This window comes from Epinephelus fuscoguttatus, linkage group LG7 (genome assembly GCF_011397635.1).
Source record: "Epinephelus fuscoguttatus linkage group LG7, E.fuscoguttatus.final_Chr_v1".
Taxonomy (NCBI): domain Eukaryota; kingdom Metazoa; phylum Chordata; class Actinopteri; order Perciformes; family Serranidae; genus Epinephelus; species Epinephelus fuscoguttatus.
In genome coordinates, this window is record NC_064758.1 from 29,137,707 (window position 1) to 29,150,887 (window position 13,181).

At 40.3% G+C, this 13,181-nt stretch overlaps 2 protein-coding genes across 3 annotated transcripts; one reads left to right on the forward strand and one right to left on the reverse strand.

Annotated features, from left to right (window-relative positions):
• Positions 1-39: 39 nt before the first annotated feature.
• Positions 40-5,572, reverse strand: ssuh2rs1 (ssu-2 homolog, related sequence 1). Of its 2 annotated transcripts, XM_049580623.1 has the most exons (14): positions 5,336-5,572; positions 5,216-5,244; positions 5,050-5,114; positions 4,399-4,503; positions 3,187-3,262; positions 2,881-3,010; positions 2,676-2,736; positions 2,444-2,565; positions 2,293-2,355; positions 2,109-2,191; positions 1,904-1,996; positions 1,637-1,742; positions 894-1,001; positions 40-764 (listed from the first exon to the last, which is right to left on the reverse strand). In XM_049580623.1, the coding sequence occupies exons 2-14, from the start codon at positions 5,233-5,235 to the stop codon at positions 624-626; spliced, it is 1,173 nt and encodes a 390-aa protein (XP_049436580.1). In that variant the 5' UTR covers positions 5,236-5,244; positions 5,336-5,572; the 3' UTR covers positions 40-623. The 2 variants fall into 2 exon arrangements, with proteins under 2 accessions (XP_049436580.1, XP_049436582.1); XM_049580625.1 differs by lacking the exons at positions 5,050-5,114; positions 5,216-5,244; positions 5,336-5,572 and adding an exon at positions 4,740-5,006.
• A 149-nt stretch (positions 5,573-5,721) lies between these two features.
• On the forward strand, positions 5,722-12,245 carry rpl32 (ribosomal protein L32). The gene is made up of 4 exons (XM_049580626.1): positions 5,722-5,850; positions 6,511-6,611; positions 6,727-6,908; positions 12,082-12,245. Exons 2-4 carry the CDS (start codon positions 6,516-6,518, stop codon positions 12,209-12,211), a joined length of 408 nt encoding a protein of 135 aa, XP_049436583.1. The 5' UTR covers positions 5,722-5,850; positions 6,511-6,515; the 3' UTR covers positions 12,212-12,245.
• The last annotated feature ends 936 nt before the right edge of the window (positions 12,246-13,181 follow it).

Below are 13,181 nucleotides of genomic sequence, written 5' to 3' on the forward strand. Positions count from 1 at the left end.
GGTCCACCTTTAATGACGACCAGATTCAACAACAAAACATTGCGAAACACCATTTATTCAAACTGATGAATTATAGCAAAGCAGGTATTGCAAGTTTTTGTCTGACAAGATCATACACATTTACCAAGTTACAGTCACATAAAAACAAATCTTATTTTTCCACGTAGCAAACAGATTATGTTCAAATACATGTTACTAATATAAAAAATAGCATTTAACAGCATTATATTATATAGAATTACAACAATTACATACAATAGTTCGTTGTACTGATCATTAGAAAAACCGCTGCTGTCACATTGGAGCAAAAAGGTTAGGATTCAGTGAATTTAGAGTGATTAAGGTTTAAGGATCAAGTTTTCTGTGGTGCATGCATACAAATGTTATGTACAGTATAAATCACTTCCCAAACATTAGTCATCTTGTAGTGGTGAGTCAAAGGTAACTTCCCTTTCTGTGTAGCCTTGTATTTCATTGACTCAAAGGCCTTCATTTGTTCTACTGATGTGTGTGGAGTTCAAAGGTTAAATGCGTCTTTAACTCTTTGTAATTCTGTGTAAAACTGACTAATTGAGGTACCCAATGATCTGGAAAGAGAGAACCTTCATTCAAAATCATTGTATTTACAGTATTGTACAGCAACAGGTGGCAGGATAGTTGTCAGCATTAACTTTGAACTCATTTCCATAAACAAAGTAAATGTGTGAGTTCCCTTTCCACGAGTAGGTCACCTTGGTGACGGGGATCAGCTCTATGGTTTGACGCTGCAGACAAAGAGAGCAAATGTGAGCATGTCACACTAATGCACACACTAATGTCCAGTCCATTAACACTGAGAAAATATTATTTCATATGAGTATAGTAGGCTTTAAATGAAGTAGGGGCACTGTTACCTGTTGTAGAATGCGTGACGTCTGGGAGAATTTGCCCTGATGTTCACTGACAAGGCGCTGTGCAGCATTCACCACTGAAGGGTCTGGGAAGCCCATCACAGGGTATACCTGCGCAGAGTTAATCAGAAAAAAAATATTAAGCAGTGCTGAATCACCATCACTGTTGATGATGTTCATTTCTGGGTTGACAAATTGAGCAGGATAACCAAACTTGTGCTGGGGCAATTATAACCTCTGAATTTAGGGTCAGAATGAGGCCAAACACCACCTCAACACAGTTCATGCACTGCATAGTGAAAGGAACGTGCAAGCAGCAACACCTTCAGTCCTCCATCAGTGTCACACAGGATGTATTTAGCCACAGCGCTTAAGTGTGGTCACCCACGTTTTGGCAGTTTAGAGAGCCTGAAACACAGTAACTGAATCTACACGCATATAAGTGAAGAAAACAGACTAAAAGGTCTCAGTTAACCTCATACAACCTTAGTGCAACACAAAGGTTATGTGAGCTATGTAGCCCACTGAAATGGTTTGAAATGTGGATGGCCTGTTTGTGTAGATATGGGTGAAAGTACAACAGCTGTACCACTGATAAGCATGCCTGGTTATCATTCTAATAAGTCAGGCAAAGCATTTCTACCCAAATATCTAAGCAATTTGCACCTTCTATGTATTAAAATAATATATAATCCTCTCATACCCACATCTTGTGTCCCCTGAGAAAGGGAAAAATGGTATTTTACCAGGTACTGAGAGTCCCTGAAAAGCTCCTTGCCAGACACCTTGCTGAGGTTGTCTATCTGCAGTCCACTCGACTGTTCCACAACATAGTCGTCAGAGTTGGTGGTCCTGAAAGCATGCGCAAAAAAAGGAACAATCTAGTTTAATTTTACAACTGCTATATGCTAATTAGCCATATAAAGTAACCATACATGTTGATGACCTTCAGATTGTTAAGAAAGACTATTCATTGCTTAAGTTAAGTCAGACAATCTTGAGGGAAACAGTACCATTTCACGGTGAGCTTGATGTAGACCAGAAGCTGCTGTTTTCCATGACATGTCTCACATTGCTTCGATCCTTGCCCATGACAGTGACTGCAACTGTAAACAGAATACTCTTTAGTAAATATATAAATACTCATCAGTAAATATTATTATTCAAATGCATTTTTACTTCATTAGAAATCGATGAAATGCAATGGGTACTGCTTACTTTTCTCTCCCTCTGCCATTGCAGTGGTGGCATCGGTCATCTCCATGGCGGTAACCAGATCCATTGCACACCCAACAAACTTTCTAACAGGAGCAAGAAAAGAAATCATAACATTACCATATGATGTTCATAACATCATAAAAGTAACCCTTTCAGTGGAAAAGGAAATGAGGAAATTACTTACATTACCAGCACCGGCGCAGTCTTTGCAAGGTTTTCGCCCCATTCCCACACACCCGTGGCAGGGCTGTGTATGAAATGTTTCTTGTCAGTGAAAATCTCTTAAAGCAATTACAGGACATTTTTCCTCTCCAAACACGTCTTACATAATTTACCTTTGTGGACGATGTGTAGGGAACCTTTATGATCTGTTTGTCATCCGCAAAAAAAGTGGGGGTTTTAGCAGGAATGTCCCAAGGACCTGGAGGTGGTTGGACATAGGCATCCACTGGCTGACCTGATTCAAATAATACAACATATCAGATTATCTGTGAGCAGTCGCCCTAAATAGCAGCAGAAAACTGAGAATTCAACCCCCACAACTAATATATGGTAATAGTACTGCACCTTTGTATGGCTCGTGACTCCACTCTGTAGATCTTGATTCAGTAAAGGTTTCCAGGCGGTACTAAGAAAAAGCAGCAGTGGAGAATATGAGAATTTTTTACTTTGGCATTAATGCGCTAGACATCCCAAGCTATGAGACAAACTATTACTTGTATTGATTTTCCAGCCTTTCTATCAGGTCTTCCAAACACAGACTCTGTCTTACCCTGTAGGTATTGAATGCATCCATGCCGGTGATCACACCATCCTTTGCTGGTGCTTTGCTGTAGCAGCACTTGCTGGAGGCATACAGGAGAAGCGCCTCCCGGGCAGTGTCTTCAGTTATAGATGGGATACTGTGAGCAGTGAGGGAATGAGATACAGTAAGTCATGCAGATAATCCTTTAAGAAGAAGTGATGTTTTTAATAGCGCCTGAAGTGCTTAGACTGCTTTAATCTTACAACACATCCTGGAAATCGTTTGGCAATATTACGAGCTATGCTAGAAAAAGAGGAAATAGTTTTAGCTTACTTCCAATTTGGTTGTTCAGGACTAGGTGCAGGCTGAGGAGCTGGGAAAGCAGGCATCGGAGGGGGCAGATATCCACCTACAGCACAAAATGAAAGTTTTCTCTTTTTTTACTGTGTTATTGCTTTACGTTAAGAGCAATCATTTCTAGTGCTTTTTCATATAAAGCATTCGCTTAGTGGACATTTTATTAGGTACTTTTGTAAAATCCAATACAACAGCTCAGCCATATATTCTAATTTTAAACAGATAATAATGTTCAGTTCCATATTTATTATGTAGGTTGTAGTTATACGTTGAGAGGTGTTTCTAATGTTTTGCACATTATTAGAAACACATTTAAATATAATAGCGTCCAGTTCAACATGACTAACGCCAACCTTAGTGATAAACATGATTTACATCATGTGATATTTATACAGAATTTAAACAAGAGCTTAAACTGGAAACGTATCTGTTGAATGAATACCAAAAGTACAGACAGGCTGTTTTGTAATTTTAGAGGGAACAACAACAGAATTCCCAAAGTCACTGGAAGATATGAAGGGCCAGATCTGCAACCTCTGTGTAACAATCGTATGGGAGATCAGTATCATATTTTGTTTAAATGTAAGAATGTTGGAGCGCACAGTAGCTCACCTGGTAGAGCAGGCAACCCATGCACTAAGGCTTTATCCTTGCTGCAGCAGCCGGGGTCAGACCCACAGCCCTTTGCCGCATGTCGTCCCCTCTCTCTCTGTCCCCCTCTCGATTAAAAGGCATACAGCCCCCAAAAATATCTTAACAAGAAAGAATGTAGCTAAATAAAGTACAGAGAAACATATTTGCCGGTCTATGTTGTTACACTCAGATAAACCAAAAGTTACTTGCAAACTATATGCCTTTTTAAAGAAATTCCTCTCTTTGTTTAACAGTTGGTTTACTTTAGCTACGCCTTGGGCCACTGTTTTGATATGATTGTATGTTATGTTTGTGCTCCATAACGTGTGATCACGTTAAATAAATGAGATGAAAATGAATTGACAAAAACTGTCAGAAGAACTGACAAGAACTGACAGAAAAATTAATATTATTTGGGAGAGCTGCCACACTGGATTGCAAAGGATAAGTAGACGTGTACCTGATAAAGTGGCCAGGAAGCGATCATGACAGAACTGTGAAAGAGGTCTAGTCATAATGTCTGTCAGCGGGGAGAATCAAGACTACAGACTTTACCTCCTCCTGCCACTGTTCCCTCATAGCCAGGCATGCTGTCAAACATGCTGGCCGGAGGAGCGCTGGGGCCCTGCTGGGAGTCTGCTGCGGGTGGGGCGATCATTGCTTAAACAAACCAGAGCCAGAAGAACCAGTTCAGTCACATGAGTGCACGAAGACTTTCACATCATAAATCTTATAAAAGTTTTCAAGCATCGCACAAACGACTCGCCCACAAAAACTATGTTATAGACTCTAAGAATCAAGATCAATGAATCTTTCCAGAAAAACAAACTCTTGAAGTTTCCAAGTTGTAAACATGTTTCTACATGACACCTCAAGTCTCTAAGAGAGCGACTTACCGTGCCCCTCCGTGTTATTATCCATTCTGAGATGTCTTACAGCAACAACAAACACTCACGGACAGGATTGGGACCACTATTAAACACTATAACTTAGGTATAAGTAGTAGCGCACGCACACACCACTCCCCCTGCTCGTACGTGCGGCGACTGCTACCCGAAATAACCCGCACGTAAAGTGACGTCACTGATGTGTGTGAGCCACAAAAGCGGACACTCACGACAATATTGTAATTGTCTTTACATCCACACTGTAACTAAAGCCTTCAAGTTCACTGCAAAAGCGTCATTATAAAGTCATGCTGCTTACCGCGTGGTCCCGTTGCTGCTGGTATATAACCCGGATTGGCTATACCGTATGATCTGTTGGGCTCGCTGTAAAGCAACAGAAACAGAAAGTTAGGCCACTGGTGTGTTAAAAAGACACGCACTTACATTTACTCTGGAGAAAATACGCAACATGAAGAGACGCTTACTTTATAGGCTGGTACTCCATTTCAAAGCGCTGAAACACAAATACAAGGCGTCATATGTGCTCTAATCACAGTCAGGCAGTCTGTCACCAATCATCATGTGACCAAAAGCTGATCATTTACCTTTTATCTCACTGAGGTTCCAAAATCTTGTCAGTAGCCTGACGCCTCTTCTTTGCGCTATTAAAACGCAATAAAACTTCTCTTTTTAGTGTTTTTTTGGTTTAACCTGAGAGCTCGCGCTGATATAAATGACGTTTTGATGATAACGCACTCACTCAGTTTGGAGAAGTACAGAGTTCCCCCACAAATATGCAAAACTCTCATCTGATCAGGAAGTGCGCAAATCCGTTTTATAGGCAGTATACAGATAGCCTATAAAAAGTGGGCGTGCAGATGTGCAACAAGCTTAAAATGTTAAAATATAACACTTACAAACACAGCAACAAGAACTACGCGATTTAAGATACTAAACTGAATAGTTTTTGGAGAAATAAATGTTATTTTCAGTTGATCACAAGCGCATTAAAGCACTGTGGCTGAAAAAATACAGTACCCATAATCCTTTGCAACACTCACGGAAGTCCTTTTCTTTCCTTCCGCCGTCGCTGAGGTCCCTTTTGGATTTACATCGGCGGGTGAGTCTATACAATCTATGTTCATCAGCCATATTTCGTAACTTTTTTGACCATCCTGCTATGGATTATCAATCATAGAAGCCCACTCTATATATGTTGAGTAAAATTGACCGTTTTATCATCTTATATCGGCTATAATGTCGCTGTAAAGTGAGGTGCTGCTCCTGAAGCGGCTGACCGGGTGCTAACGCTCTCCCTGTGAAATGGGGTTGTAGCAAAGGCCTGCAGTGCAGCGTGGTTTACATATTAGCAATGTGAAATACCAATTTGGTTTTGCCAACAATAGAAATGAGTGAAATGTTTCTGTGTTTCTGTTAAGGTCACACTGTTAAAGCGGCATGCACGAACTAGAATAGCATGGTAAGCTAGTTAGCTAAACATTGAACTCAGCGTAGAAGCTAGCTTACTTAGCTAACGTTACTCAACACGTTTACCTGGAGACTCACTCAACAGAAACGTTGGTGTATACTTGCTATTAGTCGCAGGCTCTGCGATCGTTTAGCCAGTGAGATCCAGTGTGGTCTGTATGTGTGACAGTAACCTCAACACTTGTTAACAATATCCCATGAGCATGTATCACGTTGCTTCATAATGCTACATCACTGATATAGTCATGCTAAATTTGTTGTACCTAACTTGTGTTTGTGTTTTTGCCCTCAGTCACCATGGCAGCCCTCAGGCCCCTCACAAAGCCCAAGATTGTCAAAAAGAGAACCAAGAAGTTCATTCGCCATCAGTCTGACCGATATGTCAAGATTGCGGTAAGAGTCTGGTAGATGCTGGAGAAGTCCAGCTGGGTTGAGCCACCTGCTTTTACATGCTGGGGTGGACCTGCATGTGATTAATCCTGCAATATCACTGTCATATCTTTAACAGAAAAACTGGCGTAAGCCCAGAGGTATTGACAACAGGGTCCGCAGGCGGTTCAAGGGCCAGATGCTGATGCCCAACATCGGTTATGGTAGCAACAAGAAGACCAAGTACATGCTGCCCACTGGCTTCAAGAAGTTCCTGGTGCACAATGTCAAGGAGCTCGAGGTCCTGATGATGAGTAACAAGTAAGTTGTGTGTGTACTGTGAAACAATGCAGATTACTTTTTTCTAGGTAACATATGTGTTTGGTAGTGTTTGCAAGCTTTATTCTATTTGTAGCGATAGAGATAACATCTGCTGTAACTCCAGTATACTAGAGGTTAGGGGAGTAGTTGGTGCAAGAAATAATTGATCTTAATATTGATCAAAATAATCGTGATTATCATTTTGGCCATAATTGTGCAGCCCTACCTTGAACACAATAAAAAGAAATTCCATTAATCTCCAGTATACATATGTAGCATCAGAAGTCTAAGTGTCAGAGATTTCAAAAACCTTAGCAAAAAGGCTAATTACATGTCTATTAGGGCCGTAATGGTACATATATTTGCGTCGAACCGTTCGGTACGTGACTTCCGGTTCGGCACGACCCTGTACCGAATTATTGGGCGCAGGATATTATTTTATTTTGTTTTATTTTAATTCCGTTTTTGCGAGCCGAACCATTTAAAATATCTAGTTCCCCGACAGACATAATTGAATGACGGACTGAGTCCAACCGTAAATCTCTGCTTTCACTTTGTGCAGCGCATTCTTGCATTTTGACAACATGGCAAGTGAGCCTGATGAACCTTTAGACCCACCCACAAACCTTAAGCCCTCCGTTTGGGAACACTTTGGTTTCAGTGTAAAATACGAAGATGGAATAAACAAGTTGACAAGACAAAAGCAGTGTGCCGACACTGCAGAACAGCGGTTGGGTATGCACTTGGCAACACGTCTAACATGCTAACGCATCTAAAGGCACGACTAGAAAGCGCAATCTGGTGCAAACTACGATATCGTCATCGTTTAAAAAAAGAGCGTTTCCCTGACCATCGCGCTAAAGAAATAATCAGCGCCATTGGAGTTGAGTAAAATTGTTTAAGCTGCACTTTAGATATAAGCATGTTTTGTTTACTGCACTTTAACAAAGTGGAAAAGCTAAGTAAGTTCCTAGTAAAACTGAATCTGAGCAGGCTTTAAAGCTGACCAGCTGCACTATACTTTCTATTTTAATTGAGTAAAACTGTTTAAGCAGAAATGTATATTTATATTTTTCATTCAAAAAATGTGTTTAAAAAAAAGCAGGATTTTATTTTTCACTTTATATTTCTATTTTCATTCAAACTGTGAAAAAGCAGGATTTTATATATTTTTCATTCAAAAATTATGTAAAAAGTTAACTGCTGTGGTGGTATATTTTAATAAGGTTACCAATAAGTAAAAGATATTTAATAGTTGTCTATTTTTTTCATTACTGTACCGAAAAAAAACGAACCGTGACTTGTGTACCGAGGTACGTACCGAACCGTGATTTTTGTGTACCGTTACACCCCTATTGTCTATACACCTCAAGGAAAAAGTGGGTGAACTGGACCTTAAATGGCAGCAAGACTTGAACTGGTATATTCTGTCAGGAGTTTTCTCTGCATAGAGAATTGCGAGGCAGCCGCCGCTGTCAAATTTTTGTCCCACCTCTAGGTCACAACAAAACTGTGATGGATGTCATAAGTATTCTGTCATTTGTAACTGTGGTTGCGGCACTTGCCACTAACATGGCAATGCCTGACTGCCAATTTGTACTGAGACTTCAATATATTATACCAGTGAAATGTAGGGAAATAGTGTTTTTTAAAAAAAAAAAAAAAAATCTGTTTTTGTCCCTATTTATCAGTACAAAAGTTCAGACATCTGTAAAATGTGATGTTCGCTTATTACAATGCATAAGAACATGACTGCCATATAGACTGATAAAAGCATAAAATCTAAATTAGAGAAGTGTCTTTTAAAGGTGTGTGAGGGAATTATTTAAAATACAATGATTTTTTTTAAATTATTTTATAAATGATTCAAAAGCAGGAGCTCTATATTTGTATCAAGAAAATCAGCACACATTAAAACATACTGGCCTTTACCCAGTATGCATGAAAAGAAAAAAACACCAGTAACACCCCAGAATGTGTTATTTTGATCCAGTTTTAAACCAAACCAGCCACCTGTGTACGGGTCTTCTGCATCAGAAAACAACCCAAAACTGACATGACCTGGTATTTTTTAGGGTGTTTATTAGTTTTGTGGTCATGTTCTGTATTTCATGTTTTTTTTTGTTTTTTTTTTTATAAATAAATAGGGCAATATTTCATATATCATGGGGATGATATTCACAATTGCAGAAGCTTGTTGAGCCTCATGAGGAAAACAATCTTATGAGAAGCAGGTCCATGTATGAGGAAGTTCAGTATAGTGTAAATTGCATCACAACAACTTGATGCTGAAAACCCTGAATAACCGTTTATCAACTCACCTTGTGTAACCAGAAGGTACAGCTCTGCCGGGAGGGAGAGGAACTTTAATACAAAGGTTAGGTCCTTGTTTTTGGCACAATGGGTTTATTTTTTCATGTAGTTTTACTTTGAAGTTGTGAAGCGATATAAGATCAATGTAATAATAATCTGCCTTTTGACTAAGGGATGATGCAATGACACAGATGCAGTCTGTTAAACATTTAGGAAATTTATGTCCAGGAAGATCCCTCTGACGGCTGCTCTTGTTTTCTTTCCTGTGCGCCATAAACTGCATAAAGCCATGGCTCTGGTGTTGATCACGACGTTCGTACGTTTCTAATGTGGTGGGAGCTTAGTGCGAGGATGTGTTTTCATCTTGTCAATTTATTTTAAACCTGAAAATTTGAATAACGCAGTGAAGTTGAGGTAGGGCGAGCAGATGGCAGTCACCACAACTTAATTTTGAAGCTTGAAGCCTGTCAAGTAGTCACAGCTGAAAGCATACACTTCTTTTCACTTCTTTAATTTCAGTGATGAAGGGGAGAGATTCTTCTGCTTCCTGGCATTAATTGATCACTGATACTACCTAACTGTCAGAGTTTAGTCTGGCTGAAATTAGACCCACAAAATAGTAACTTACCAGTGTTGCATCAATTTCAGAGTAGGGGTGTGCGATATGGACAAAAAATCTCTATTTTGGGGGATTTTGAAAATAACGATAATTAGACGATATTCTTTTAAATATGTGTTTTTAACAGCCTGAGTTATAGCTCATTAATTGTTTCTGATGGATGATATTAATGGAAAAATGTTCTTAACATTTCTTGCTGCTTTTTTACCTGCTCTCTCTGTTTCACTCTGGTGACGGCCTTTTGTAGCGTCAATTCCGGGTCCATTTGCAACTGTTCTGATAGGCGTTTGTCCCGTAGACTCACCACAAGCCTGTCCTCACCATCTCATCATGTAGAGCCCCGTCACCACAGTGCTCCGCCAGGCAGTGCAGCGCCGTAATGAAACTGTCGGCCGTCTCGCCCGTTTCTTGAAGCCGCTGATTAAACTTCACTTTCTCAAAGATCACATTCCTGCGATTCTCTTCTGCTTGCGTCTCCAATCCAGCAGCAATGCGGAATCTGTCGAAGTGTTTAATCCATTTAGGCCAGACTTCAGCCTTGAAGGTGAACTTTTCCGGCGGGGAGACTTGAAACTGTGCCATGTTGCCACTTCGTTTAGCTAACTGTGGCTAGGCTAGGTAGCTCCGTAGACGGTCTTTAGCCTGACAGGCTGGGACCTATCACTACAGTTGACCCACGTCTTCGGAAGCTGCTGGAGCATCCGTGGGTGGTGTTGCTATGTTGTCTCGCTAATGTTTGTTTAGCAGCAGGCTGACCTTCCGGGAAGGTGCCCGTGAGAGATCATGTGACCACCTAGGCGTACTGTGGCATGCTGCTGCATGCAAGTTACGTAACTCTTGTTGAGTGAATGTGTGGGGTTTTAACCTTTCAACGTGTGTTTTCGGTTGTTTTTGTGAAGTAATTTGCATACTCGATAACGTAAATTTGCACATTGTTAAAACAACAATGACGATATTATCGTTAACGATATATATCGCCCACCCCTATTTCAGAGAGGGTTGAATTGATCTGTTTAGAGATTGTGGCACTGTATTCTGAATGCAATAGATTAGGCCAGATAATGGATGCCAGATTAAGTGTGAGGGCAGGGATAGATCATTTGAATTAAAGGTGTTGAACTTTAAACGTGTGTGACGTGAGCTAGCTAGCTAACCAAGCTCAGGCAACACATCATGCTTAAAACCTTGCTCACGGCATTTACTCCACATGATCAAGTAGACTATGGATCGTCACCCATGTCAAACGGTGTTCCTATGTTATGGAAACAGTCTGTGTTTCAATGCATGTATTGCTTTTCTCATCCACTGTCCGTAGGAGCCAGCATCTAGCCAGCCAATACCAATTTGAGCAGTCAGTTTCTCTTATTGAGCACATACATGGAAATGGCTGTTTGGTTTTACATTTTTAGTTTTATATTATATAGAACTTCTTAATGAAGTGATCATGTGTCAGGAGAAAGGTATTTGTGCTTTGTCTACTGTGACTGAACAGCTGAAATGACAGTGACAAGCAAGGTCGAACATTTTTCAACTGTCGCTCAGAAAAAGAAACACCCAACGAGCTTTGCTGAGCGCAGAATTAACGCCAGGTTCCTCGTTGCACTGCCAGCATTTGTAGTGCAGTATAAATACACTGCACTCCCATTGCAAAGCATTACAAAAATACACTGGCCTCTGGGGAAAAAAAAGCTTTGGTTGATACCGCCCCTTTGTAGTTTCAGATATGTTCAACCAAAACATTGGTGCTGCTGGACACAATGTTTACTATTCTCTCGACACACACAAAAAAACCAACTCGAGATCAACTTAATGTGATTGTTGTCTGTTGCGAGTTCCGATAAAATCGGGTGCTCAAATAAGAGCCTTTGTGTAGTGTGTTGTCTTTTTGTGAGTCTGTCATAACTACCCTATGTTTGCACGTTTTAGAAAAACAAAATTTTAATGTGGCTGTGCTTACCCTATGCACAAAATTTGCAATTTCAGCATGATTGTTTATGTACTTAAAATTATAAAAATGTACAGCTTGATCTTTCTGTCTTTCTGTATCTTTATGCTTGTCAAATCATTCTGCCAGGAAGCACAATCATTAAACCTGGCTTTACTCGGGGTTCATATGTCCTCCACTGAACTGACTTTGGGTCGAACCCTCAGCACAATTTCAGCCCAAACTGTCACACTTTCCACACATTTCAGTGAAAACATCCTGTCATTAACCTAACACCCTTCCCTCTCTTTCTGTAGGACTCACTGTGCTGAGATCGCCCACAACGTCTCCTCCAAGAACAGGAAGTTGATCGTGGAGAGGGCAGCTCAGTTGGCCATCAAGATCACCAACCCCAACGCCAGGCTCAGGAGCGAGGAGAACGAATAAACTGGTTATTCACAATAAATGTTTAAAAATGGAAGCTGGCTTGTGGATCATTTTTTGCAGCTCAATGCTTGTAAGCTGTGTTTTTGCATATCCTACATGAGTGAAATCATTTTATGGAGGAGAAGCTCTTGTCAGTTTTAAATTTAGTGCATCATTTATTGTCTGAGAAAGTTGGAAGGACAAACTTAAATGTACTCTGACAGTTGTGAAATTGGTTTGAGCAGCAAAATTTGTTCTAATGCAGTGATTGGATTTGCCTTAGTCAATCAAAATGGCCTGTATGTGTGAAGTTAATGTCGAGGAGAAACGGGGCACTGTTTTTAATGTTGTACAGCATCAAAATTAATTTGCTTCTGACCCTCATTTAAACTAGTGTCAGTGGTGGAGAGCGTTCTAATATCAAAAAGGAAAATTTGTGTTAACCGGTGTTGCAGTGACCAGGGAGTTATAAATGGGTATCTCATTTGTGGCATGATACTTAAGAGATTGGAGCTATTTCAGTGCAGTGCACAGGCGTCAAAATAGTAAGAAAATGCTCACACATGCATGAGTTGGCGTCCACAGCAATGGCCGCGAAGCTGGTTGTATTCTCCCTTGGGTAAAGGGGGTTATTCCTCACTTCCTTCCAGATGACTGGACGCTGAAACAGAACAAAAGGGGCAAAGGCGCCTGAAGAAAAGCGTTGACCCATATTATAAATAGAGGAGGCCACAGTACTTGGTATAAACGCTGTTATCGTTCCAAGATGTGATCTGGGTTCACTTTTGAAAGAGTAACATGCTTTTACAGTTTGTAAGGCTTCTTGCTGTCAAAGAAAATTCTGGATGGGTTTTTTTAATGAAATTTTTACCAAAGTAACTCCAGGTTACTTGGAGTGATAATAGATGTAGATAAGAGAACTTGGAACTGTATTCATCCTGAGGGAAATTCTCGTGCAGCAGTGACTGTACAAAGTAAGAGAGTGCAAATA